Source organism: Macaca fascicularis, chromosome 10 (genome assembly GCF_037993035.2).
Source record: "Macaca fascicularis isolate 582-1 chromosome 10, T2T-MFA8v1.1".
NCBI classification, from domain to species: domain Eukaryota; kingdom Metazoa; phylum Chordata; class Mammalia; order Primates; family Cercopithecidae; genus Macaca; species Macaca fascicularis.
Genome location: NC_088384.1, coordinates 61,706,337 through 61,732,720, shown reverse-complemented (window position 1 = coordinate 61,732,720; position 26,384 = coordinate 61,706,337). Strand labels below are relative to the sequence as shown.

Below are 26,384 nucleotides of genomic sequence, written 5' to 3'. Positions count from 1 at the left end.
CATCATCATCATCCTCATGATCAGGACTCATGAGTCCTGATAATCATCATCATCATGAGTCCTGATCATCATCATCATCATCATGAGTCCTGATCATCATCATCATCATCATCATCAGGAGTCCTGATCATCATCATCATCATCATCCTCATGATCAGGACTCATGAGTCCTGATCATCATCATCATCATCATCATCATGAGTCCAGATCATCATTATCATCATCATCATCGAGTGCTGATCATCATCATCAAGAGTCCTGTTCATCATCATCATGAGTCCTGATCATCATCATCAGTCCTGATCATCATCGAGTCCTGATCATCATCATCATCATCATCATGAGTCCTGATCATCATCATCATCATCATGAGTCCTGATCATCATGAGTCCTGATCATCATCATCATCATCGAGTCCTGATCATCATCGTCATGAGTGCTGATCATTGTCATCATGAGTCCTGATCATCACCATCATCATCAGTCCTGATCATCATTATCATCATCATGAGTCCTGATCTTCATAATCATCATAAGTCCTGATCATCATCATCATCATCATGAGTCCTGATCATCATCATCATCATGAGTCCTGATCATCATCATCATCATCGAGTCCCCATCATCATCATCATGAGTCCTGATCATCATCATCATCATGAGTCCTGATCATCATCATCATCATGAGTTCTGATCATCATCATCATCATGAGTCCTGATCATCATCATCATCGAGTCCTGATCATCATCATCATCATGAGTCCTGATCATCATCATCATCATGAGTCCTGATCATCATCACCATCATCATCATCATGAGTCCTGATCATCATCATCATCATCATCATGAGTCCTGATGATCATCACCATCATCGAGTCCTGATGATCATCATCATCATGAGTCCTGATCATCATCATCATCATGAGTCCTGATCATCATCATCATCATCATCATGAGTCCTGATCATCATCATCATCATCATGAGTCCCCATCATCATCATCATGAGTCCTGATCATCATCATCATCCTCATCGAGTCCTGATCATCATCATGAGTCCTGATCATCATCATCATCATCATGAGTCCTGATTATCATTATCATCATCATCATGAGTCCTGATCAACATCATTATCATGAGTCCTGATCATCATCATCATCATTATGAGTCCTGATCATCATCATCATCATGAGTTCTGATCATCATCATCATCATGAGTCCTGATCATCATCATCATCGAGTCCTGATCATCATCATCATCATGAGTCCTGATCATCATCACCATCATCATCATCATGAGTCCTGATCATCATCATCATCATCATCATGAGTCCTGATCATCATCATCATCATCGAGTCCTGATCATCATCATCATCATCATGAGTCCTGATCATCATCATCATGAGTCCTCATCATCATCATGAGTCCTGATCATCATCATCATCATGAGGTCTGATCATCATCATCATGAGTCTTGATCATCATCATCAGTCCTGATCATCATTATCATCATGAGTCCTGATCATCATCATCATCGAGTCCTGATCATCATCATCATCATCATCAGTCCTGATCATCATCATGAGTCTTGATCATCATCATCGTCAAGTCCTCATCATCATCATGAGTCCTCATTATCATCATCATCATGAGTCCTGATCATCATGAGTCCTGATGATCATCATCATCATGAGTCCTGATCATCATTATCATCATCATGAGTCCTGATCATCATCATCATCATCATCATCATGAGTCCTGATTATCATCATCATCATGAGTCCTGATCATCATCATCATGAGTCCTGATCATCATCATCATAATCATCATGAGTCCTGATCATAATCATCATCATCATGAGTCCTGATCATCGTCATCATCATGAGTCCTGATCATCATCATCATCATGAGTCCTGATCATCATCATCATCATCATGAGTCCTGATCATCATCATCATCATGAGTCCTGATCATAATCATCATCATCATGAGTCCTCATAATTATCATCATCATCATGAGTCCTGATCATCATCATCATCATGAGTCCTGATCATCATCATCATCATCATCATCATCATGAGTCCTGATCATCATCATCATCATCATGAGTCCGGATCATCATCATCATCATCGAGTCCGGATCATCATCATCATGAGTCCTGATCATCATCATCATCATCATGAGTCCTGATCATCATCATCATGAGTCCTGATCATCATCATCATCATCATGAGTCCTGATCATCATCATCATCATGATTCCTGATCATCGTGATCATCATCATCATGAGTCCTCATCATCATCATCATCATGAGTCATGATCATCATCATCATCATCATCATGAGTCCTGATCATCATCATCGAGTCCTGATCATCATCATCATCATCATCATCATGAGTCCTGATCATCATCATCATCATCATCATCATGAGTCCTGATCATCATCATCATCATCATCATCATGAGTCCTGATGAACCACTGCAGTGACTACCGGGACTTAAGAGGGTGCACAATTCTAGACCACAGCCCCACTCATGCAGTACTTCTGGGGGAAATGGGGGAAGGAGGAAGGTGAAGTGACCTCTGGCAACAGTAGTACTGCTTAAAACATTAAAAGACAAGGAAAAAAGCTATGGGAATTGAAGAAGCATAATGGACAGAGGTTTTAAGAAGCTAAAATAGAACTTAAACAAATTAAAAAAAAAAAAACCCCATCAAAAAATGGGCAAAGGATATGAACAGACACTTCTCAAAAGAAGACATTTATGCAGCCAACAAACTTAGAAAAAATGCTCATCAGCACTGGTCATTAGAGAAATGCAAATCAAAACCATAATGAGATACCATCTCATGCCAGTTAGAATGGCAATCATTAAAAAGTCAGGAAACAACAGGTGCTGGAGAGGATGTGGAGAAATAGGAACGCTTTTACACTGTCAGTGGGAGTGTAAATTAGTTCAACCATTGTGGAAGACAGTGTGGCGATTCCTCAAGGATCTAGAACTAGAAATATCATTTGACCCAGCAATTCCGTTACTGGGTATATACCCAAAGGATTATAAATCATTCTAGTATAAAGACACAGGCACATGTATGTTTATTGCAGCACTGTTCACAATAGCTAAGTATTGGAACTAACCCAAATGCCTATCAATGATAGAGCAGATAAAGAAAATGTGGCACATATATACCATGGAATACTATGTGGCTATAAAAAAGGATGAGTTCATGTTCTTTGCAGGAACATGGATGAAACTGGAAACCATCTTTCTCAGCAGAGTCACACAAGAAGAGAAAAATCAAACACTGTATGTTCCCACTCATAAGTGGGAATTGAACCATGAGAACACATGGACACAGGCATGGGAACATTATACACTGGGGAATGTTGGGGGTTGGGGGGCAGGGGGAGGGATAGCATTAGGAGAAATACCTAATGTAAATGATGAGTTGATAGGTGTAGCAAACCAATATGGCACATGTATACCTATGTAAGAAACCTGCATGTTGTGCACATGTACCCCAGAACTTAAATTAAAAAAAAAAAGAAAATCAGTATATAGAAGAATGAGATCCAAATTATGTCAAAAAATTTATATTTACTTATACGGAAAAATAAATAAAAAACAAAACAAAACAAAAAGAAGCTAACATAGGAATACCCTGACAGTATCAGGAAGGGGCGACAGACTTAGGCTTGCAGTCGGGCAGTCACGAGGAAAGTCACAAATGAGGAGACTGAGTGGGAGAAAGAAGCCTAGCAAGTAGGGGGAAAGGAGGCTTCCCGGGAGAAGGAGTCCAGGGGCCCCAAGAGAACCCCTCACTCAGCAAGGACTGAAAGGAAGGCAGGGCCAGGTGGTCTGAAGAGCAGCCAAGGAGGCCAGAACAGCTTCCAGGTCCCCTGGCCTCAGAGAAGCCTCCTCCCTCCTGAAAGGCTGAGTGCCTTGTGCTCTGTCTGCCCTGTCTATCCCCTCACCTGCACGGGGGCCTGGCCGGCATCTTCTCTCTTCTCCCCAGGGCGCTTCCCCTTGCTCTAGCCGCCTGATGAGTTCTGGTTTAGAATGGAGAATTCCTGCTCACAGGGAAAAAAACCATAAGGTGACTCCTGGTTGTAGGCTCCAGGGGCCATTTGCTGGAACCACCCAGGGCAGGAAGGGAGGGAGACTCAGAGGGGGAAGGCTCAGGAGGACCCTGTCTACCATGCTCAGAGTACAATACCCCAGGGGGAGCCGCAGGGTGGGGAAAGAGGCCTGCAGGTGCCCAGTGGCAGTCAGTATGAAACTTTACCAAAGGTAGACCTTCCTCAGGGGAATAGAGAAAACAACATTCTTGTGTCTGAACCTAACCCTATGGCAACATCCGAGGCGCCACAGGTCAAATGTTAGGCTCGAGGGAAGCCACGCTTACCTAGTGAGACCAGGTGGCTGTAGTTCTCCAGTGTCACCTCCCTGTACAGGGCTCTCTGAGCAGGATTCAGCAGCCTCCATTCCTTCTGGGTGAAATCCACAGTGATATCCCCAAATGCCAAGAAAGCCTGTAACACAAAACCCAGGCATGCTCACCAGGGACAGTGTTGCACTCAGGCAGTTGGAGGATTCCAGGTTCTGCCACCTGTGCCTGGAGTTCCAAGACCTCCGTCTCTGCCTGGCCCCAGTATTTATGGTGCTAGGTAGTCTTAATGGGGCTTCCTAGAAGCACAGAGAGTTTCAACTGCTTGGAGCTTTAAACCTAGGCAGGGAGAAGAGGAAAACTCAAAAAATTAAGTAACAGTGTTTCCTACAAACATATGAACAGTAAATAACACATTACTAAAGTTTTACGGTACCCTGAGCCATGTTCTGAGTTAGATACTCCATGAATTTCTAAATGAGCAAGACACAGCTCTCATGGATCTTCTGATAAAATGACAACCGATCATTTGGGACCTGCGCTGGAAAATGTAAATCTCCACTGCAGGATCCCAGAATTCAGATCCAGGTTAGATCTGATTTCTACCAAAAATCCAGTGCTGTATAGGGCAGTCTGAGCACATCTGAATTAGTGGATGGAGCACTTTTGAAAGAGCCCTTCTGACAGTACATCTGTTCTGCAACTACGCACGTGACCAGTTTGGCATCTCTGTAGGTGCCTGATGAATTTAAATTCCCTTTGTGGCCAGGCACGGTGGCTTGTGCCTGTAATCCCAGCACTCTGAGAGGCTGAGGCGGGCGGATGACTTGAGGTCAGGAGTTTGAGACCAGCCTGGCCAACACGGTGAAACCCTGTCTCTACTAAAAATATAAAAATTAGCCAGGTGTGGTGGTGCATGGCTGTAATCTCAGGTGCTTGGGAGGCTGAGGCAGGAGAATCGCTTGAACCTGGGAGGAGGTTACAGTGAGCTGAGATTGTGCCACAGCACTCCAGCCCAGGCGACAGAGCAAGACTCTGTCTCATAAATAAATAATCAATTCATGAAGCTCATCAGACTACTAGACTCATGAGTCAGAAAGCCTCTCCTTTGACCCTTAACTGTCAATCCCCATTTCCCCCAGCACTGATCTATCATGTCACACCTACTGTAAAGATCCTCAAAATCCAGGCAGGCTGGGCATGCTGGCTCATGCCTATAATCCTAGCACTTTGGGAGGCTGATGCAGGATTGCTTGCATCCAGGAGTTTGAGACCAACCTGGGCAAAATAGCGAGACCCCAACTCCACATACACAAAAATAAAAAATTAGTTGAGCATGGTGGCAAGTGCCTGTAGTCCCAGCTAGTTGGGAGGCTGAGGTGTGAGCACTGTTTGAGCCTGGGAGGTCAAGGCTGCAGTGAGCTATTATTGTGCCACTGCACTTAGCCTGGGCAACAGTGAGACCCTGACCGCCATCCCCCCAAAAAACCCAAAAGAAAAACCAAGAAAACCCCAGACAGCTTAAAGACCAAGTTGGGCTCCTCAGGCTGGCATCCAGGCCTCTGTCCTCAGGAGGGTCAGAGGTAGCCAGCAGTCTTTAGGAATAATCAGATGATAGGGGCCAATGAGGGAGGTAGGTGGGAGCTATCTCAGCAGTTTAGGCCACGCTGTGAGGAGTCTGCAGGAAGTGGCAGAGCTATGGGAGGTGGCAATCCTACACTGTCAAACCGTGAGGACCCTGGTGAGCTTGGGCATCTGTGGCCAACTGACAATGCAGGCTCGGCACAGGGCAGTGACTGCTCCTCAGAGACGTGGCCGATCCAGGGCTGTAGGTGCAATCTCCCAGTTTGGTAATGCTGAAAGCCCATCTAACCATCCAACATGCTGTCTGCCAAACCAGAGATATTCAGGTGCCCTGTGTGACTCTGCATCTCCACTAGAACACACAGAAAATCAGCTGTGGCCACCCCAAGCCAGCACCTGGCAGACTTCTGAGTTGGGAGCCTAAGGGACCACAGTCCACTCCTGCACCCACATCTAGGCCATGCTTCTCGCAGCTGTTCCAGGCAGTGGCCATGCATTTTAAGGACATCAAGGCAAGCCCCTTCCGATCCAGGCGCTCCTCTGATGGCCCACTATGGCTTGAAGACCTGCTGGCCTGGCTGAGCCTCCCAAGGCTGTACTTGGTCTCCGACACTTCCACGCAATTTTATCCCTCTCTCCTCACTGGAGTCTGATGAGGCTCCAGTCATCCCCTTTTCTCTCTTGCAGGCCTTTCCTCTAACATGAGCCCAGCCCATCTCATTGCATCTTGGGATCTGCTTCTCCTAGGACCTGGATTCATCCACCAGCCGTCTGTGAGAACGCTGACTGCTAAAACCCTTCGTCCCTGCAGTTGAGCGGTCTGCCCAGTGGCGGCCTGAGATTGAGCACACTTCTGCCTCTTCCCCATCTCCTGTACTTGCCACATCTCTCGCAACTGCCCAGGGAGCCCCTCCCACTGGAGGCCTTTGTGACCTCCCTCTCTGCCCTACCCTTCATTGACACCAACCCAACATCATCACTGGACACCTGAGTGTGGAGATTCCCGTCTTTGGCTGTAAATGCTCCCTGGGTGTTGTACACAGATCACTACTTGATAAGTGACACCCACAGGCCAGTCACCTGCTGGAGGACGCCAGGAAAGACAGATCACTCCCCAGGACCGGTGCTGGCCTTGGTCCTGTGCTAACAATGTGACTGCTAGGGCCAGTGAAGGAAACGGGCCCATCCTGTAACAGCAAGAAGGACAGTTCTGGGAAGTCTCACCTGTCTCCTGGCTCCCTGGGGTCCCATGACTGTCTTCCTGCTCTCCATGGAGAAGGGAAGCTTGCAGATGGCTGATCTGTGGGAGGAGAGAAGTCAGAGGGTGGCTGGGTGCAGCTGCCCTCCCCACATGTGACACAGGCCTGATTCCGGAAAATACCAACTGGGGATCTGGGGAGAGCACATCTGCACAATCCCCCTGTGGGGGTCTGGCCAAAAGGTCTAGGGAGCCAGGCTCCCTGCAAATCCAGGACAAGCTCATCTGGGAGTGAAGACCCTGTGTCCCAGAAGCTGGGTGAGGTTTGTTGCTTACATCACTGAGGGGCTAAAAGGATGTACAACACCTGCAGATGAGGTCTTGAGTTTAAGGTTAGGGCTCAGAGTTGCAGGTGTTCTTTGCATTGGACAGAACACACAAAAGCTGTCTGCCTCTTCTAGCCTCCGTCTACCTGGGTTTAAAGTCAGGATAATCACAGGGGCAGACAAACTTAAGAAGGCCACAGGCAGATGGCATTGGCAGTTATTAAGTACTGTACAACACCAAAGCCTGTAACAAATTAATAGCATGGGGAGTGTGAGCCTTCAAGAATAAAAGTCCTCAGACATGTGGTCAATCTAAGGCAGTGAGTGATCCAATGCAATTTGGATCCTGATTGCAACAAAGAATACGTGAGGAGTTTTAGCAGCCAGTGAAATCTGAACACGAATTGGATATTAGATTATCAAACATTGATTTTGTTATTATAAAAATATTTTGGGTTTTAAAAGCATGAGCCTTTCCTTGTATACAAACTTTCAGAACATTCATGAGTGAAAATGATGTCTGGATGTGCTTAAACACCCCTTCTCACCCTCAAAAGTCAATTGAGCATTATTGGCCACACTTGATATCTTAGAACTGAATAATGTGTACTGGGTTCATTGTACTATTTTCTCTGAATTTTTGGAAAATAATTCCAGTAGAAATACAGGAAAAGAATTGTAAATTAAAGTGGTGGGTACAATGATTTCATTAGAGTACTCACTATACTTTTAAGTGAATGTTTTGATAAAAAAAAGTAAAAGTAAAAACAGACATACAGGGGTGAAAAGACGGAAATGTGAAGGAACAAAGATGCTATCGTGGTGATTATGATGAACACAGCATACATCCACTGGCCAGCAACTTTGAGACAGAAGAAGTGAACAAATACTACGGTGTTATGAAAGGAAAATAAAACTAGGGACCCCAGTCCACTATGCCAAAAGGAAAACATGTAAGAAGCTGCCTTTTCTTTTGTTCCAAAGGAGATAGCTACAGATAAAAGGTTAAGTATCTCCATGGTAGCTGCTCTATGCACACCTTATCTTACATAAAGTGCTGATTTACTGAGTGTAAGATGAATACATAACTGACTATTCTCCTACCTGCTCCTTTTCTCTTGCCACAGGTGGATTACCACACCCTCCCTCTTTCCCCTCCAGCCTACTTTTCCCTTTTAAACAATGAAGCTCTCAAACTCATCTTTGGGGAAAGCTACTGACCTCTCTCTGGGGCATGTGCTCAACCTTGGCAAAATAAACATCTATTAGCACATCAAAAAGCTTATCCACCATAATCAAGTGGGCTTCATCCCTAAGATGCAAGGCTGGTTCAACATATGCAAATCAATACATGTAATCCAACATATAAACAGAACCAAAGACAAAAACCACATGATTATCTCAATAGATGCAGAAAAGGCCTTTGACAAAATTCAACAGCCCCTCATGCTAAAAACTCTCAATAAATTCGGTATTGATGGAATGTATCTCAAAATAATAAGAGCTATTTATGACAAACCCACAGCCAATATCATACTGAATGGGCAAAAACTAGAAGCATTCCCTTTGAAAACTGGCACAAGACAGGGATGCCCTCTCTCACCACTCCTATTCAACATAGTGTTGGAAGTTCTGGCTAGGGCAATCAGGCAAGAGAAAGAAATCAAGGGTATTCAGTTAGGAAAAGAAGAAGTCAAATTGTCCCTGTTTGCAGATGACATGATTGCATATTTAGAAAACCCCATCGTCTCAGCCCAAAATCTCCTTAAGCTGATAAGCAACTTCAGCAAAGTCTCAGGATACAAAATCAATGTGCAAAAATCACAAGCATTCTTATATACCAGTAACAGACAAACAGAGAGTCAAATCATGAATGAACTTCCATTCACAATTGCTTCAAAGAGAATCAAATACCTAGGAATCCAACTTACAAGGGATGTAAAGGACCTCTTCAAGGAGAACTACAAACCGCTGCTCAGTGAAATAAACAAGGACACAAACAAATGGAAGAACATACCATGCTCGTGGATAGGAAGAATCAATATCGTGAAAATGGCCATACTGCCCAAGGTAATTTGTAGATTCAATGCTATCCCCATTAAGCTACCAATGACTTTCTTCACAGAATTGGAAAAAACTGCTTTAAAGTTCATATGGAACCAAAAAAGAGCCCACATTGCCAAGACAATCCTAAGTCAAAAGAACAAAGCTGGAGGCATCACGCTACCTGACTTCAAACTATACTACCAGTCTACAGTAACCAAAACAGCATGGTACTGGTACCAAAACAGAGATATAGACCAATAGAACAGAACAGAGTCCTCAGAAATAATACCACACATCTACAGCCATCTGATCTTTGACAAACCCGAGAAAAACAAGAAATGGGGAAAGGATTCCCTATTTAATAAACAGTTCTGGGAAAATTGGCTAGCCATAAGTAGAAAGCTGAAACTGGATCCTTTCCTTACTCCTTATACGAAAATTAATTCAAAATGGATTAGAGACTTAAATGTTAGACCTAATACCATAAAAACCCTAGAAGAAAACCTACGTAGTACCATTCAGGACATAGGCATGGGCAAGGACTTCATGTCTAAAACACCAAAAGCAATGGCAACAAAAGCCAAAATTGACAAATGGGATCTATATTAAACTAAAGAGCTTCTGCACAGCAAAAGAAGCTACCATCAGAGTGAACAGGCAACCTACAGAATGGGAGAAAATTTTTGCAATCTACTCATCTGTCAAAGGGCTAATATCCAGAACCTACAAAGAACTCAAACAAATTTACAAGAAAAAAACAAACAACCCCATCAAAAAGTGGGCAAGGGATATGAACAGACATTTCTCAAAAGAAGACATGCATACAGCCAACAGACACATGAAAAAATGCTCATCATCACTGGTCATCAGAGAAATGCAAATCAAAACCACAATGAGATACCATCTCATACCAGTTAGAATGGCAATCATTAAAAAGTCAGGAAACAACAGGTGCTGGAGAGGATGTGGAGAAATAGGAACACTTTTACACTGTTGGTGGGATTGTAAACTAGTTCAACCATTATGGAAAACAGTATGGTGATTCCTCAAGGATCTAGAACTAGAAGTACCATATGACCCAGCCATCCCATTACTGGGTATATACCCAAAGGATTATAAATCATGCTGCTATAAAGACACATGCACATGTAGTTCATTGTGGCACTATTCACAATAGCAAAGACTTGGAATCAACCCAAATGTCCATCAGTGACAGATTGGATTAAGAAAATGTGGCACATATACACCATGGAATACTATGCAGCCATCAAAAAGGATGAGTTCGTGTCCTTTGTAGGGACATGGATGCAGCTGGAAACCATCATTCTCAGCAAACTATTGCAAGAACAGAAAAGCAAACACCGCATGTTCTCACTCATAGGTGGGAACTGAACAATGAGATCACTTGGACTCGGGAAGGGGAACATCACACACAGGGGCCTATTATGGGGGGGGGGAGGGATTGCATTGGGAGTTATACCTGATGTAAATGACGAGTTGATGGGTACAGCACACCAACATGGCACAAGTATACATATGTAACAAAACTGCACATTATGCACATGTACCCTAGAACTTAAAGTATAATAATAATAAAAAAAAACCATCTAAATTGGTACTTGATTCTGATACTTTTTGGTTTACACGCAGTTAGAGAAGAAAAGCAGTGAAATTTCTTCTTCTGACGGCAGTTGAAAGGCGATTTATAACATTTATTTTTGTTATTTCTGTACACTTAAATAGTTTACATCCTTGCATGTCTCATCTGTGCTATCTTTACCTATTCCAAAGTCACAAAGATATTCTCCTATATTCAGTCTTAGAAGTTTAAACATTTTGTTTTTGGTGGTAGTATAAATATGTATTTCATTTTTTAACTGTTTGCTGCTAGGTTACAGAAATACAAGTGCTCTTTAAAAATACTGACCTTATTTTCTCAAGTTCCTAAACTGTGTGTTACTAGTATGTAGTTGTTTAACTACAGATTCTTCCATGTACACACTCACATCTTCTGTGAATAAAAAGTTTTTCTTGTTCTATTTCAACGTTTATGCCTTTTATTCCTTTTTAATACCTTAACAAATTACCTTGATATTCTAGGATAATGTTAAAGAGTGATGAAAATCAACATTAATGCTTGTTCCTGATCTTAGTGTGAACACACTTCACCATTAAATATGATGATTGCAGCCAGGCTGTCACATATAACCTTGTTTTATTAAGGGAAATTCTTTCTATTCCTCATCTGCTGAGAATTTTTACCCTGAATAGGTGTGAAATGTTATCAAATATTTTTCTGCATTAAGATAGTCGTGTAGGTTTTTCTCTTTTGCTCCCTGAAAGCAGTGAAAGGAAAATAAAAACGTGGGAACTCAAACCACTCTGCCAAAAGAAAAATATTAAGCTGAAAGCTGATTCATGCAAGAAGCTGCCTTTCCTTTCCTTCCTGAGCTGAGAACCACAGATAAAAGGTAAAATATCTCCGCCGGGCTCGGTGCGGTAGGTGGCTCACGCCTATAATCCTAGAACTTTGGGAGGCGGAGGCGGGTGGATCACGAGGTCACCATCCTGACCATCCTGGCTAATATGGTGAAACCCCCTCTCTACTAAAAATACAAAAAAATTAGCTGGGCGTGGTGGCAGGCACCTGTAGTCCCAGCTTCTAGGGAGGCTGAGGCAGGAGAACAGTGTGAACCTGGGAGCAGGCGGAGCTTGCAGTGAGCGGAGATCGCGCCACTGCACTCCAGCCTGGGTGACAGAGCGAGACTCCGTCTCAAAAACAAAAAACAAAAAACAAAAAATAGCCAGGAGTGGTGGCGGGCGCCTGTAGTCCCAGCTACTCAGGAGGCTAAGGCAGGAGAATGGTGTGAACCTGGGAGGCGGAGCTTGCAGTCAGCAGAGATTGTGCCACTGCACTCCAGCCTGGGCGACAGAGACTCAGTCTCAAAGAAAAAAAAAAAAAAAAAATTAGCAGGGCATGGTGGCAGGTGCCTGTAGACCCAGCTACTCGGGAGTCTGGGGCAGGAGAATGGTGTGAACCCACGAGGTGGAGCTTGCAGTGAGTGGAGATCGCGCCACCGCACTCCAGCCTGGGGACAGAGCAAGACTCCGTCTCAAAAAAAAAAAAAAAAAAAAGTTAAATATCTCCACAGGTAGCTTACTCTATGTTCACACCCTATCGTTGGTTTTTTAGGAACAAACTCCATTTGGCTAGAATATATCATCCTTTTCATGCATTGCTGGATACTACTTGTCCATATTATGGTGAGAATTCTTGACTATTTTCCTCTAGAGTGATTACATATAAGGGCACATGAGAACTCTGTTGAAATGTTCTGTATCTTGATTGAGGTGATAAGTGACCTGTGTCAAAACTCATTAAAGTATACAGTTAAAAGCAGTGCTTCTTATGGCACCCAAGTTACACCTCAACGTTGATTAAAAATCCTCTCAGAGACCAAATATATATGGGTAAAATAACAAGACATCTGGATTTGTTTAAAATACTTTGGCACATAAACAGGGGGAAGGGATAAATCTAACAAAACTATCTATGGTTTTAAAATTTATCGAATCTGGATGAAGGCAACATGGGGATTCATATTACCATTCTCCCAATTTTGCTACCCATTTGAGATTTTTCATAATACTAGTTTACAGAAAAAGCATTAATCATATTGCTAATTCTATGCTTACCAAAAAATTGCCTAAAATAATCTTATAGGAACAAACTTCATTTGAAAATACTCAAAAGTCCCCAGCATTCAAGAAACTGCCCAATCAAGAAAAAGCCACATTAGAAACAGGAGGCAGTTGGCTGGGCACAGTGGCTTTCCTGTAATCCCAGCACTTTGGGAGGCTGATGCATGTGGATCGCTTGATCCCAGGAGTTCAAGACCAGCCTGGGCAACATGGCAAAGGCTTGTCTCTACAAAAAATATAAATATTAGCCATGTGTGGTGGCACGTGCCTGTAGTCCTAGCTACTCCTGGCTTGAGCCCAAGAGGTTGAGACTGCAATGAGCTTTGTCACTCCAGCCTGGGCAACAGAGCAAGACATAGTCTCAGGAAAACAAAACAACAACAACAACAACAACAAAAACAAAACAGGAGACAGTCATATTTGCATCCCAATACTCCTTATTCCCAGTGTTCTATCCTGTCCAAGTGCTGCCTAACGGAAAAATCTCATGGTGAACTTGCCTATAGATCCCTGGGGCAAAAAATTACAGGTGCAGAATACAACAGAGCTTCTAAAGCAGCATCCCAGTTTCCACTTCCTTCCCTCAAACCCGAGAAAGCAGAGTAGACCTTTCTTACAAGGTTCTAAGCTGTTGGAGGCTGCCTGAGGGACTGCTCTCTCTGTTTTGAGGATCTCACACCTTAGGGAGGAAAAGCACTGGATCATGCTTGGCAAAGATGCAGAGACAGACTGAAGAGCAGATGCCTGGGGCAAGATATTATGGGTAGAGACATACAACAGACCATCAAGGGCCCAGAGGAGAGACTCTTTAAAAGCAGTTGCCTATGAGCAAATGGAAAAAGCCACAAGCAAAGGTAAGATCCATGCTCAAAAAAGGCCTGAGAAAATCTTAAACCTTCTCCTCAGACAACAACAACAACAACAACAAAAACTCAGAAAACATGGACAAATAGTGGAAGAAAATAAAGTGATGCAAACCTTCCCTGGAGAAACATAAGCTTCAGGCATACTAGACAGATTTTAGACTGTCTAAAATATTCTCAAAAACTCATGTAAACACATATAGAGAAAAAGAAATCAGGAGAATATATATGAACAAAATAAAAATATCAACAGAGATTACAAAAAGGAAGCAAACGAAAATTCTGGACCTGAAAACATAGTAACTGAAAAATTCAGTAGAGGGGTTTAACAGCAGATGAGCAGGCAAAAAAAAAAAAAATCAGTAAACATACAGAGAAGAAATTACAGAGACAGAGAAGCAGGAAGAGAAAACAATGACATAAAGTAAACAGAGCCAAGAGAGTTATAAGGCACCATTAACTGGACATATATATGGGTGTCTAGGAGAAGATGCTGATAGATTACTGAAGAAATAATGGCCAACACTTCAAAATTTGAAGACAGACATGAATCTACAAGGCCAGCACACTCAACAAACTCCAAGAATAAATTCAAGGAGGTCCCTACCCATACTTCTCAACTACGCTTACATGAAACCAGCTTCAGGAACACAGGACTGGCGGGGGGAGAGAAGTTAAGAATAGTGGCATCATGCCTCTCTCAGGGAAAAACTTTCACAATAGACTGAGAACTGGAGAGGGAGAGGGTTCCATCTTGTCATTTTCACAGCCCATAGTGGAGTTTCTCTCAGAGCGGACCAAAATGGGGGTGGGGAGGGTAGCAGTTTGTGTGTCAAATGTTACAGACTCTCACTGTTCTCAGAAAGGCTCGGTTGATTTTTCTGAATAAATGTTTCTCTAAATTCCTGAGTGGTCTTAAGACAAATTCTGTGTAGTTTAAATGGTTGTTTTTGGTTTTCTAAATTACAAGTTATGGTGTTTACTGGAGATATAGTCCACATAGCTCCTCACTGCCATTCCAGAATCCACATTTCTGATTATAGTTGGGACCAGAACTAGGGCCAGGCAATTAGGTAAGTGGCTGTGATCATTATTTGTCCTCATGGGCAGAGAGGCAAAAGACAGTGGAGAAGTAGAATTAGGAGATGAGCCTAATTCTAGAAGGAGGAAGCGGAGGAAAAAGCCATGACAAGGAAAGCATGAACAAGCCTCAGCACCTAAGCAAGCAGATGGGAAGTTTGCCAAGGTAGGGAAACTTCCTTTACCTAGATCACAAAGAGAGAAGTAAAACAGACAGGGGGCACTACTGAGCTGGTTTCTAGATGTTTCTTCTCTCATGCTTCCCATCTTAATGAACCTGAGTGTGAAATCTGAATTGTGAGGAGAAATTTTTGAGACCTGGACAATTTCCGCATAAACTGGGTAATGGGTGAAATTAATAAATTGCTAATTTTGTTGAGTGTGATTCTGGTACTCTAGTTATGTTAAAAAGCAAAACAATAACAACAAAAATAGTCCTCAGAGAAGCAGCTGCAGTAAATTTACAGATAAAATGGTGTCTTGGATTGGCTTCAAGATGCTCTATCCTGAAAACAGAAAGCGTGGGGTGGGGAGGGGGTTGGATGAAATAAGAAGAGCAAAGTGTTAAGGTGCAAGTAGGGAACAGAGAGATTTGTTATATATTCTCTCTACTTTAGTTCCTTCTTCAATATTTTTCATTGTAAATTTGAAAAAAAATTGAATATCCCTTCCAAGATAATTTGGAGAGGAAAAACAGAGAAAACTTTCATTTCCAGGGTGTGAGTGGAGAACACTGCAAACTGTTTGGTCTCACTCCTGCCATCTGTTGACATCTGTGGGACTTAATATCCTGTAGGAACAGAAACTGAGAGCCAGAAGAAAGTGGTTTAAATTAGTTACCAATAAATTAGATATGAACATAAGGCAAACTTGAAACATTTAGCTCCTCCACGTACATTTCATTAAAATTTTCCTAAGATAAAAAAACAGCTCCTACATTTTTGGGGATGAAAAATGTTCATATGTTGATTTGATGATCAAGACTTCACTATATACATTTCTTAAAACTCATTAACTAGAACTTAAAATGTGAGAAATTTTGTCTCAATTATACCTCAGTGAAGCTAATTCTTAACAGAAACCCCCAAAATCCCAGCTTGCTCCACAACCCAGTCCACTTGATCCCAGATATGTTACATAAAGTAAAAATTATTATTTTTTGAGACAGAGTCTCAGTGTCCCCCAGGCTGTAGTGCAGTCGCATGTTCTCTGCTCACTGCAACCTCCATCTCCTGGATTCAAGCAATTCCCTTGCTTCAGGCTCCAGAGTAGTTGGGATTACCGGCGTGAGCCACCATGCCTGGCTAATTTCTGTATTTTTAGTAGAGACGAGGTTTCACCATGTTGGCCAGGAAGGTCTCGAAGTCCTGAGCTCAGGTGACCTGCCGACCTTAGCCTCCCAAAGTGCTGGGATTACAGGTGTGAGCCACCATGCTCAGTCATGAAAATTATTTCAACTGATTAACACACTACTTCTTAGTCTGGGAAATGGGGATTCCAACTCTTAACTTCCACACTGGTTGAAGAGATGAATATGGCAATGACTATAAAGCCCTGTCCCTGGGACAGGACAATGGCTCAGCACATGCTGACAGAATAATTTTTTACAAGACCTGGTCTGCACCATGAATGCAGCAGCCTGAATAAAGCACTGAGAGAAGAAATGTAGGGACAATGATGGAAGTGCCCTGAATGAGGGCATCAGATCTGGGGAACGTTCCCCACGAGGAGAACCAGCTGAGAGGTTCTGAGCCTCAGACGGGACAGTGTAGGGCACAAGATGTCAGACATTAGCAAAGGAAACCCACGATGGTTTAGGGCAGAGAAGGCACTGCAGGAAGGCAATACATAAGAAGTCCCCACCTGGGGTTGGGCTGTCCTCCCTTACCCTGCAGGCAGTCCTCTCATGGGTAACATGGGAGTGGAGGAAGAGGAGCTGGGGACTAAAATAGTTCTAAAATTAGCTCTGTGATCCTCAAAGGTGGCCTTGGAAATCCTCAGTACCAGGGTAGAGCCTCTTCTTGTTAAAAAAAAGGACCCAAAGTCTTCCAGAGAAGAAAACCATTGTAGGCAGGTTCCTGGGAACAGATCCCGAGTGTGGGCATCACAACAGAGCCTGTCCTGAAACGATGCTTACACTAAACACAGCTTATCCTGTCGGTGCTTCCAGAATAAGGAAGTGTTGATATTCATTATAATATTTAACACATTGAGAATTTAATATATGCCAGGGACGGTTCCAGGCATGGCACAAATTTTTCTGCATTCAATCTTCACAAATGTCCTATGAAGTGACTATTACCCACCAATTTCAGATGATGAAACAGGCACAAAACATTTAAATACCTTTCTCAAAGCAACACAGCCAAGAAAGTGATAGAGCCTGGGTTTCAGTTCTCACTGTAAAGGGTTATGTCTTAACCAGTAGGCAGGGCTCTGACATTTCTCAATGAATCTGCACAGGTTAGGAGGGGATCTGGGTCAAGCTAGATTAGCTTGCAAGGTCATGAGGTATATCTTGACTGATGGGTCTCTCTACCTTGGGGTTCTGCTTACAATTTTTCCATAATGAAATGATTAAAATCAGTTATTTGGCCAGTCCACAGCCCCAGAGGCATTTAAAAAAACTGCTGGGCCCAATGGTTGCTGTTACTCCCACTCCAATAACCAAGGAAGCCCTACCAACCTGGTGAAGATGAAACTCACCTTTTTTCCCTTGCCCAAATGCGTATATATGGGGCTTGGGGAGTCCTGCCCTAGAAACCATAAAATCTAATCAGACGAGTTTTATTACTCTTATATAATGTGGCTCACTTTCTAACCTGACTCTGGTACAGCATCACATGACAGCAGATGCTGAAGGAAGTTATTTTAGCCCAAAATATACTTCTTTGACAAGTTTTGAAGTGGCTGCCACAGGCGCAACATACTGAAATGGATAGCCCCGCAAAGCTGCCTTTAGTGGGAAAATTTGCATCTGTAGCAAATCTCCACTAATGTAGCCAGATCTCCTTCGTTCTAAGCCTTTCCTAGGTCTGGAAGAGACAGCCAGTATGACGCATGGTGGCTCACACCTGCAATCCCAGCACTCTGGGAGGCCGAGGCAGGTGGATCACCTGAGGTCACGAGGTCAAGACCAGCCTGAGCAACATGGTGAAACCCCATCTCTACTAAAAATACAAAAATCAGCCAGGCGTGGTGGTGGGCACCTGTAGTCCCAGCTACTCAGGAGGCTGAGGCAGGAGAACTGCTCAAACCGGGGAGGTGGTAGTGGCAGTGAGCTGAGATCACGCCACTGCACTCTAGCCTGGGCGACAGAGCAAGACTCTCTCTCAAAAAAACAAAAACAAACAAAGAAACAAAAATAACTGAAAACATACATTTACCATCTATTCTGTGGGCTGCCAACTAAGAGGCTTCATCTACATAACAAGAACTTGGATCTATGCAATCCCCTTAACTCTGGCATACTTCTGATTCCAGTCTTTAGGCAACAGCTTAAGTCTCTCAACCAATTGTCCACTAAAGAATACCTAAGTGCCCCCATGAGGTGTAAACCCGTTTGGAGATACTGGATTTTTGGGAGGAACCCATGTGTATCTTTCTCATATTGATTTATGATTTTCTGAGGCAGGATCTCGCTGTGTTGCCCAGGCTGGCATGCAGTGCAGCCAACATAGCTCGTTACAGCCTCCACCTCCCGGACTCAACTGACTGGGCCACCGAAGTAGCTGAGACCACAGGCATGGGACACCACGCTCTGCTAATTTTTTATTTTTCTAATTTCACGTAGAGACAGGGTGTCTCGCTGTGCCGCCCAGGCTGCTCTGGAACTCCTGACCTCCCACAGTGCTCAGCCTGATTTATGATTTTACCTGAAATTCCTGTCTCCCTGGATTGTATAAAATTAACCTGCAAGCCGACCACCTCGGACACTTTCTCAGGACCTCTTGAGACTGAATAACCTGGGCCACAGTCACTCACACTGACTCAGAATAAACCTCTTTAAATATATTTTGCCATCATTAGCAGGGCTCCAGGGAAGAGGCCACCTGGGTCCCCACAGCTACCTCACCTCCCGCGGACGCTGCCCCACGCAGAGCCCCCCACACACGTCTAGAAGTGCCCGTGCCAGGACATCTGGTCCCGGCCTACCCTCCCACCCAAGGAAGATAGTCCCAAGGCGGGCTGCCCCCAACCCAAAGCAGCGACCCTTCCCCAAAACACGCGGGCGAAGTCCTCCCCGGTCCCGCCTCCCACAACAAAGTCTGGAGCATCAAGAGTCGGAGGGAACCCGAGTCGGACCTAGTCCATCAGTCTCTGGGCTGTAACCCCCACCCAACCGGTGGACCCAGTCTGTGGCCGAGTCCCCCACCACCTCCAGCCAAACGACCCCCGTGGCAGCTACCTAGGCCGCTGGCCCGTCCCCACTCGAGGAGCGGCGACCCTGGCACACGGAGACCTGGGTTGCTCGGCGCCCCTGTGAAATCCTGGCTGCCTAACCGCCGCTACACGCAACCGGGGACGGAGACGGAGTAGCAGCCCAGACCCGAGGCGCTCGGCGAGCCGCAGCACCACAGCCCACTCCAAGGCGCGGCCTGGGTCTCCGCCCCTCCCCAGAACATGGAGACGCCGGGCCTGAGGGAGGGCGCGCTACGGCCCCAGCAGCGCCCTGGCGTCCCAGGCCTTCCCGGCCCTTCTTCCTGTGCAGGAAGGGCGCGCTGGAGAGAGGGACCCGCAGGAGCGCGACTCACCAAGGCGGCTGACGGCGAACCAAGGAGGTGAGGTCACCAACGGTGGACTACCCACCTCACGGCTCGGTGACGCCCAGGGATCTGGACCGCTCGGCGCCGCCCGGGGTGCGCTACGCAGAAGCCTCTGCGCGGCCGGGACTACGCTACCCAGAATCCTCGGCGCGACCCGTGGCTCTGCGACCCTCCGCTTCGCATCCCCGCAGTGGACTACGCTCCCCAGAGTCCTCGGCGAGTCGTCCAGGTACACGCCCCAGAATGTTGGTCAAAGCCGTCCACAGGGGACTGCGCGACCCGGAATCCTTGGAAGAACTCCCCTGACCGCGACCCTGTGGTCTTTTGGACGCGGAGGGATCCTTTCAGAACCGGCGATTTCTTTTATTTATGTAGCCCTGTACATACAATAAGAATATTTGTCCATTTCTATGATATAGGTAAATAATTTTCCCACTGTCTTTTGATTATGGTTATGTCTTTTTTTCTTTTCTTTTTTTTTTTTTTTTTTGCTATATAGTCCTTTTGATCTCTGAGAGATTTTCCTACGGATTTTGTGGTTTTATCATTCGCATTTAGATCTCTCAATGGTTTTTCTCCAGGTATACACTGTGAATATATACTTATTTTTAAAATTTTCCAATATTTTATTTTCCCATTAAATTTATTAAAAATATAGTCTTTACCACGTAATTTAAGGTTTCAGCTACATCACTGAGTATACTCACAATTTACATTTGCATTTCAATTTCTAATTTTCCCCCATATATCTAATTATGCATCAGTGCCACAATTCTTTCATTATGTGGTGTGTATAATATGCTGATATCTTTTGTGGCTTGCCAAACCACCTAGACTTTATATTTCAGGCCTTTACTAGGTATACTTTCTGTTTGCTTTTTCTCTTTTGGTTTTTAAATTTTTAATTATTCAGGATAAATATTAGTTGTACATATTTATAGGTTACATGTTATATTTTGATACAGGCATACAGTGTTTAATGGTCAAATTAGGGTGATTGGGGTATCCATCCCCTCAAGCATTTAGCATTTCTTTGTTTTAGGAACTTTCCAGTTCTCTCTTTTATTTTTAAATATATAATAAAATTGTTCTTAACTATAGTCACTGTATAGTGCTACCAACTACTAGAACTTATTCATTCTAACTGTATTTTTGTACCCATTCACGAGTCCCTATTTATCCCCTCTACCCACCATCCTTCCCAACCTCTATTAACCATCTCATTCTACTTTCCGTCTCCATGAGTTCATGTTTTTAGCTCCCACAAGTGAGTGAGCACATGTGATATTTGTCATGCTGTGCCTTATTTCACTTAACATAATGTCCTCCATTTTCATACATGCTATTGAAAATGACAGAATTTCATTCTTTTAATGACTGGCTAATATCCCATTGTGTTTTTGTACCACACTTTCCTTTTCCATTCATCTGTTGATAGACACTTTGATTCTATATCTTTACTATTTTGAATAGTGCTGTAGTAAACATGAGAGTGCAGATATATTCTTGAAATACTGATTTCCTTTCTTTTGGATATATACTCAGCAGTGGGATAGCAGTGGGATTGCGGGATCGTATATATTTGTTAATTCTTTTGAGGAACCTCCATACTGCTCTCCATAGTGGTAATACTAATTTACATTCCTAACAACAGTGCATGCTGGTTCCCCTTTATCCACACCCTCACCAGTATTAATTATTGCCTGTCTCTTGAATAAAAGCCATCTTGACTGGGGTGACATGATATCTCATTGCGGTTTTGATGTACATTTCTCTGCTGATTAGTGATATTGAGCATTTTTTTCATACACTTGGCTGTGCGTATGTCTTATTTTGAGAGATATCTGTTCAGATCTTTTGCCCATTTAAAATACCAGGTTATTTGTCTTTTTCCTATTGAATTGTTTTAGCTCCTTATATATTCTGGCAATTACTTTCTTTTCAGATGGATAGTTTGCAAATATTTTCTCCCATTCTGTGGATTGTCACTTCACTTTGTTGATTGTTTCCTTTGCTGTGCAGAAGATTTTTAGTTTGATGTGGTCTCATTTGTCCACTTTTGCTTTGGGTGCTTGTGCTTTTGCAGTCTTACCAAGAAACCTTTGTCCACCCCAATGTCCTGGAGTGTTTCCCCAATGTTTTCTTCTAGTAGTTTTATAGTTTCAGGTCTTAGATTTACCTTTAATGCATTTTGATTTGATTTTTATATGTGGTTAGGGGTTTACTTTAGATAGGGATTTAGTTTCATTCTTCAGCAAATGGATATCCAGTTTCGCAGTGCCATTTATTGAAATGACTGTCTTTCCCCAATGTAAGTTCTTTGCACCTTTGTGGGATATGAGTTGAACTATAAATGCGTGGACTTATTTCTGGGCTCTCCACTCTGTTCCATTGGTCTGTGTGCCTATTTTTAATGCCAGTTTTGCTGTGTGGATTACTATAGTTTGCGTAATTTGAAGCCAGATAATGTGATTCCTCCAGCTTTATTACTTTTGTTCAGGATGGCTTTGGCTATTTTGGATCTTCCATGGTCCCATATAAATTTTAGGATTAATTTATCTATTTCTGTGAAGAATGTCATTGATATTTTGATTGGGATTGCACTGAATCTGTAGACTGGGTGGAATGGACATTTTAGTAAGATTAGTTCTTCTAGTCCATAAACATGGACTGTCTTTCCATTTTTTCTATCCTTTTCAATTTCTTTCATCAGTGTTTCATAGTTTCTGTTGTAGGGATCGTTCACATCTTTGGTTGATTTTATTCCTAGGTATTTTATTTGCAACTGTTATAAATAGGTTACTTTCTTGATTTCTTTTTCAGATTGTTTATTGTTGGTATATAGAAATGCCACCAATTTTTGTATGTTGATTTTGTATCCTGAAACTTTACTGAATTTCTTAATCAATTCTAATGTTTTTTGGCTGAAGTCTTTAGGTTTAACTAAATATAGGATCATATCATCTGCAAACAAGGATAACTTCACTTCTTCCTTTCCAATTTGAATACCTTTTCTTTGTCTTCAGTAATTCCTCTAGCTAAGATTTCCTAGTACTACATTGAATAAAAGTGGGGAATGTGGGAATCCTTGTCTTCTTCTAGATCTTAGAGAAAAGACTTTCAATTTTTCAGTTGTGGGTTTGTCATATATGGTTTTTATCATATTGAGGTATATTCCTTTTACACCGAGGTTTTTTTTTTTCTGGTTTATTATGAAGGGATGTTGAATTTTACTAAATGCTTTTTTGGAGTCCATTGAGATGATCATATGGTTTTTGTCTTTTATTTTTCTGATGTGACAACATTTACTGAATTACATATGTTGAGCCATCCTTGCATTCCTGGGATGAATTCCACTTGGTCATGATGAGTAATCTCTTTAATGTGGTGTTGAATTTGGTTTGCAAGCATTTTGTTAAAGATTTTTGTGTCTCTGTTTATTGGAGATATTGCTTTATAGTTTTCTTTTTTTGTTACATCTTTGTATGGTTTTGGTGTTAGGATAATACTGACATTATAGGATGAGTTTGGAAGTATCCTTCTTTTTTTTTTTTGAAATAGTTTGAATAGATGTTAGTTCTTTTTAAAATGTTTGGTAGAATTCAGCAATGAAACCATCAGGTCCTGGGCTGTTCTTTGATGGGAGACTTTTTGTTACTGCTTCTATCTCATTTGTTATTAGTCTACTCATGTTTTGGATATTTTCATGGTTCAATCTTAAGTTTTATGTATCTAGGAATGTATCAGTTTCTCCTAGATTTTCCAGATTAATAACATATAGTAGCTCATAATCATTTCTAATGATCCTTCAAATTTCTATGGTATCAATTGTAATGTCTCTTTTTTTCATTTTTGATTTCATTTGTTTTGGTCTTCTCTTTTTTCTTAGTCTGGCTAAAGGTTTGTGAATTTTATCTTTTTTAAAATTATACTATAAGTTCTGGGGTACATGTGCAGAATGTACAGGTTTGTTACATAAGTATACATGTGCCATGCTGGTTTGCTGCAGCCATAAACCCATCATATACATTAGGTATTTCTCCTAATGCTATTCCTCCCCCAGACCCCCACCCTCCAACAGGCCCCAGTGTGTGATGTTCCTCTCCCTGTGTCCATGTGTTCTCATTGTTCAACTCCCACTTATGAGTGAGAACATGTGGTGTTTGGTTTTCTGTTCTTGTGTTAGTTGGCTGAGAATGATGGTTTCCAGCTTCATCCATGTCCCTGCAAAGGACATGAACTCATCCTTTTTTATTGCTGCATAGTATTCCATGGTGAATATGTGCCACATTTTCTTTATCCAGTCCAACATTGATGGGCATTTGGTTTGGTTGAAGTCCTTGCTATTGTGAACATTGCCGCAATAAACATACAAGTGCATGTATCTTTATAGTAGAATGATTTATAATCCTTTGGATATATAGCCAGTAATGGGATTGCTGAGTCAAATGGTATTTCTAGTTCTAGATCCTTGAGGAATCACCATGCTATCTTCCACAATGGTTGAACTAATTTACACTCCCACCATCAGTGTGAAAGTGTTCCTATTTCTCCACATCCTCTCCAGCATCTGTTGTTTCCTGACTTTTTAATGATCATCATTCTAAGTGGCATGAGATGATATCTCATGGTGGTTTTGATTTGCATTTCTGTAATAACCAGTGATGATTAGCTTTTTTTCATAAGTTTGTTGGCTGCATAAATGTCTTCTTTTGAGAAGTTTCTGTTCATATCCTTCACCCAATTTTTGGTTTTTTAAAAAATTTGTTTACCTTCTTTGTAGATTCTGGATATTGGTCCTTTGTCAATAGATAGATTGCAAAAATTTTCTCCCATTTGGTAGGTTACCTGTTCACTCTAATGATAGTTTCTTTTGCGTGCAGAAGCTCTTATGTTTAATTAGATCCTATTTGTCAATTTTGGCTTTTGTTGCCATTGCTTTTGGGATTTTTGTCATGAAGTCTTTGCCCATGCCTCTGTCCTGAATGGTATTACTTAGGTTTTCTTCTAGGGTTTTTATGGTTTTACATCTTATGTTTAAGTCTTTAATCCAACTTGAGTTAATTTTTGTATCAGGTTTAAGGAAGGGATTTAGTTTCAGCTTTCTGCATATGGATAGCCAGTTTTCCCAATACCATTTATTAAATACGGATTCCTTTCCGCATTGCTTGTTTTTGTCAGGATTATCAAAGATCAGATGGTTGTATATTGGGGGAAACCCCACCCCCGATATTTACTGTGGGCTCTTTTCTATTTCCCTAAGCATCTCGGCTGGTTTGAGAAATAAAGGGAAAGAGTACAAGAGAGAGAAATTTTAAAGTTGGTTGTCCGGGGGAGACATCACACATCGGCAGGTTCTGTGATGCTCCCGGAGCTTTAAAATCAGCAAGTTTTTATTAGTGATTTTCAAAAGGGGAGGGAGTGAATGAATAGGGTGTGGTCACAGAGATCACATACTTCACAAGGTAATAGAATATCACAAAGCAAGTGGAGGCAGGGTGAGATCACAGGACCACAGGATGGGGCGAAATTAAAATTGCTAATGAAGTTTCGAGCATGCATTGTCATTGATAACATCTTATCAGGAAACAGGGTTTGAGAGCAGACAACCTGTCTGACCAAAATTTATTAGGCGGGAATTTCCTCATCCTAATAAGCCTGGGAGCGCTACAGGAGACCGGGGCTTATTTCATCCCTTCGGCTTCAACGTAAAAGGCGGCCATCTCAAGGGGGCCATCTATAGACCTACCCTCAGGGCACATTCTCTCAGGGATGTTCCTTGCTGAGAAAAATAATTCAGTGATATTTCTCCTATTTGCTTTTGAAAGAGGAGAAATATGACTCTGTTCCACGTAGCTCACCAGCAGTCAGAGTTCAAGGCCATCTCCCTTGTTCCCTGAACATTGCTGTTACCCTGTTCCTTTTTTCAAGGTTCCCAGATTTCATATTGTTCAAGCACACATGATCTACAAACAATTTGTGCAGTTAACACAATCATCACAGGGTCCTGAGGTGACATTCATCCTTCTCAGCTTAAGAAGATGATGGGATTAAGAGATTAAAGACAGGCATAGGAAATCACAAGGGTATTGATTGGAAGTGATAAGTGTCCATGAAATCTTCACAATTTATGTTCAGAGATTGCAGTAAAGATAGGCGTAAGAACTTATAAAAGTATTAATGTGGGGAACTAATAAATGTCCATGAAATCTTCACAATTTATGTTCTTCTGCTGCAGCTTCAGCCAGTCCCACTGTTTGGGGTCCCTGACTTCCCGCAACAGTTGTAGATGTGTGATGTTATTTCTGAGGCCTCTGTTCTGTTCCATTGGTCTATCTCTCTGTTTTGGTACCAGTACCATGCTGTTTTTGTTACTGTAGCATTGTAGTATACTTTGAAGTCAGCATGATACCTTTGTCCTTT

The 26,384-nt window shown here is 42.5% G+C and overlaps 1 protein-coding gene across 11 annotated transcripts in view; it reads right to left on the bottom strand.

The window, feature by feature from the left end:
* Positions 1-20,075, bottom strand: part of ZNF337 (zinc finger protein 337) — a 36,611-nt gene extending 16,536 nt beyond the window's left edge. For 3 of the 11 annotated variants that reach the window (XM_065522642.1, XM_074004581.1, XM_065522643.1), the window contains exons 1-4: positions 19,950-20,075; positions 7,205-7,280; positions 4,415-4,541; positions 3,984-4,079 (exon numbers count right to left, since the gene is read on the bottom strand). In XM_065522642.1, coding sequence (XP_065378714.1) covers positions 3,984-4,079; positions 4,415-4,541; positions 7,205-7,252 — 271 coding nt within the window. In that variant the 5' untranslated portion in view covers positions 7,253-7,280; positions 19,950-20,075. The remainder of the gene's footprint in view (positions 1-3,983; positions 4,080-4,414; positions 4,542-7,204; positions 7,281-19,949) is intronic. The other 8 variants (XM_074004578.1, XM_074004579.1, XM_065522645.2 and 5 more) reach the window with 6 other exon arrangements.
* Positions 20,076-26,384: the final 6,309 nt, after the last annotated feature.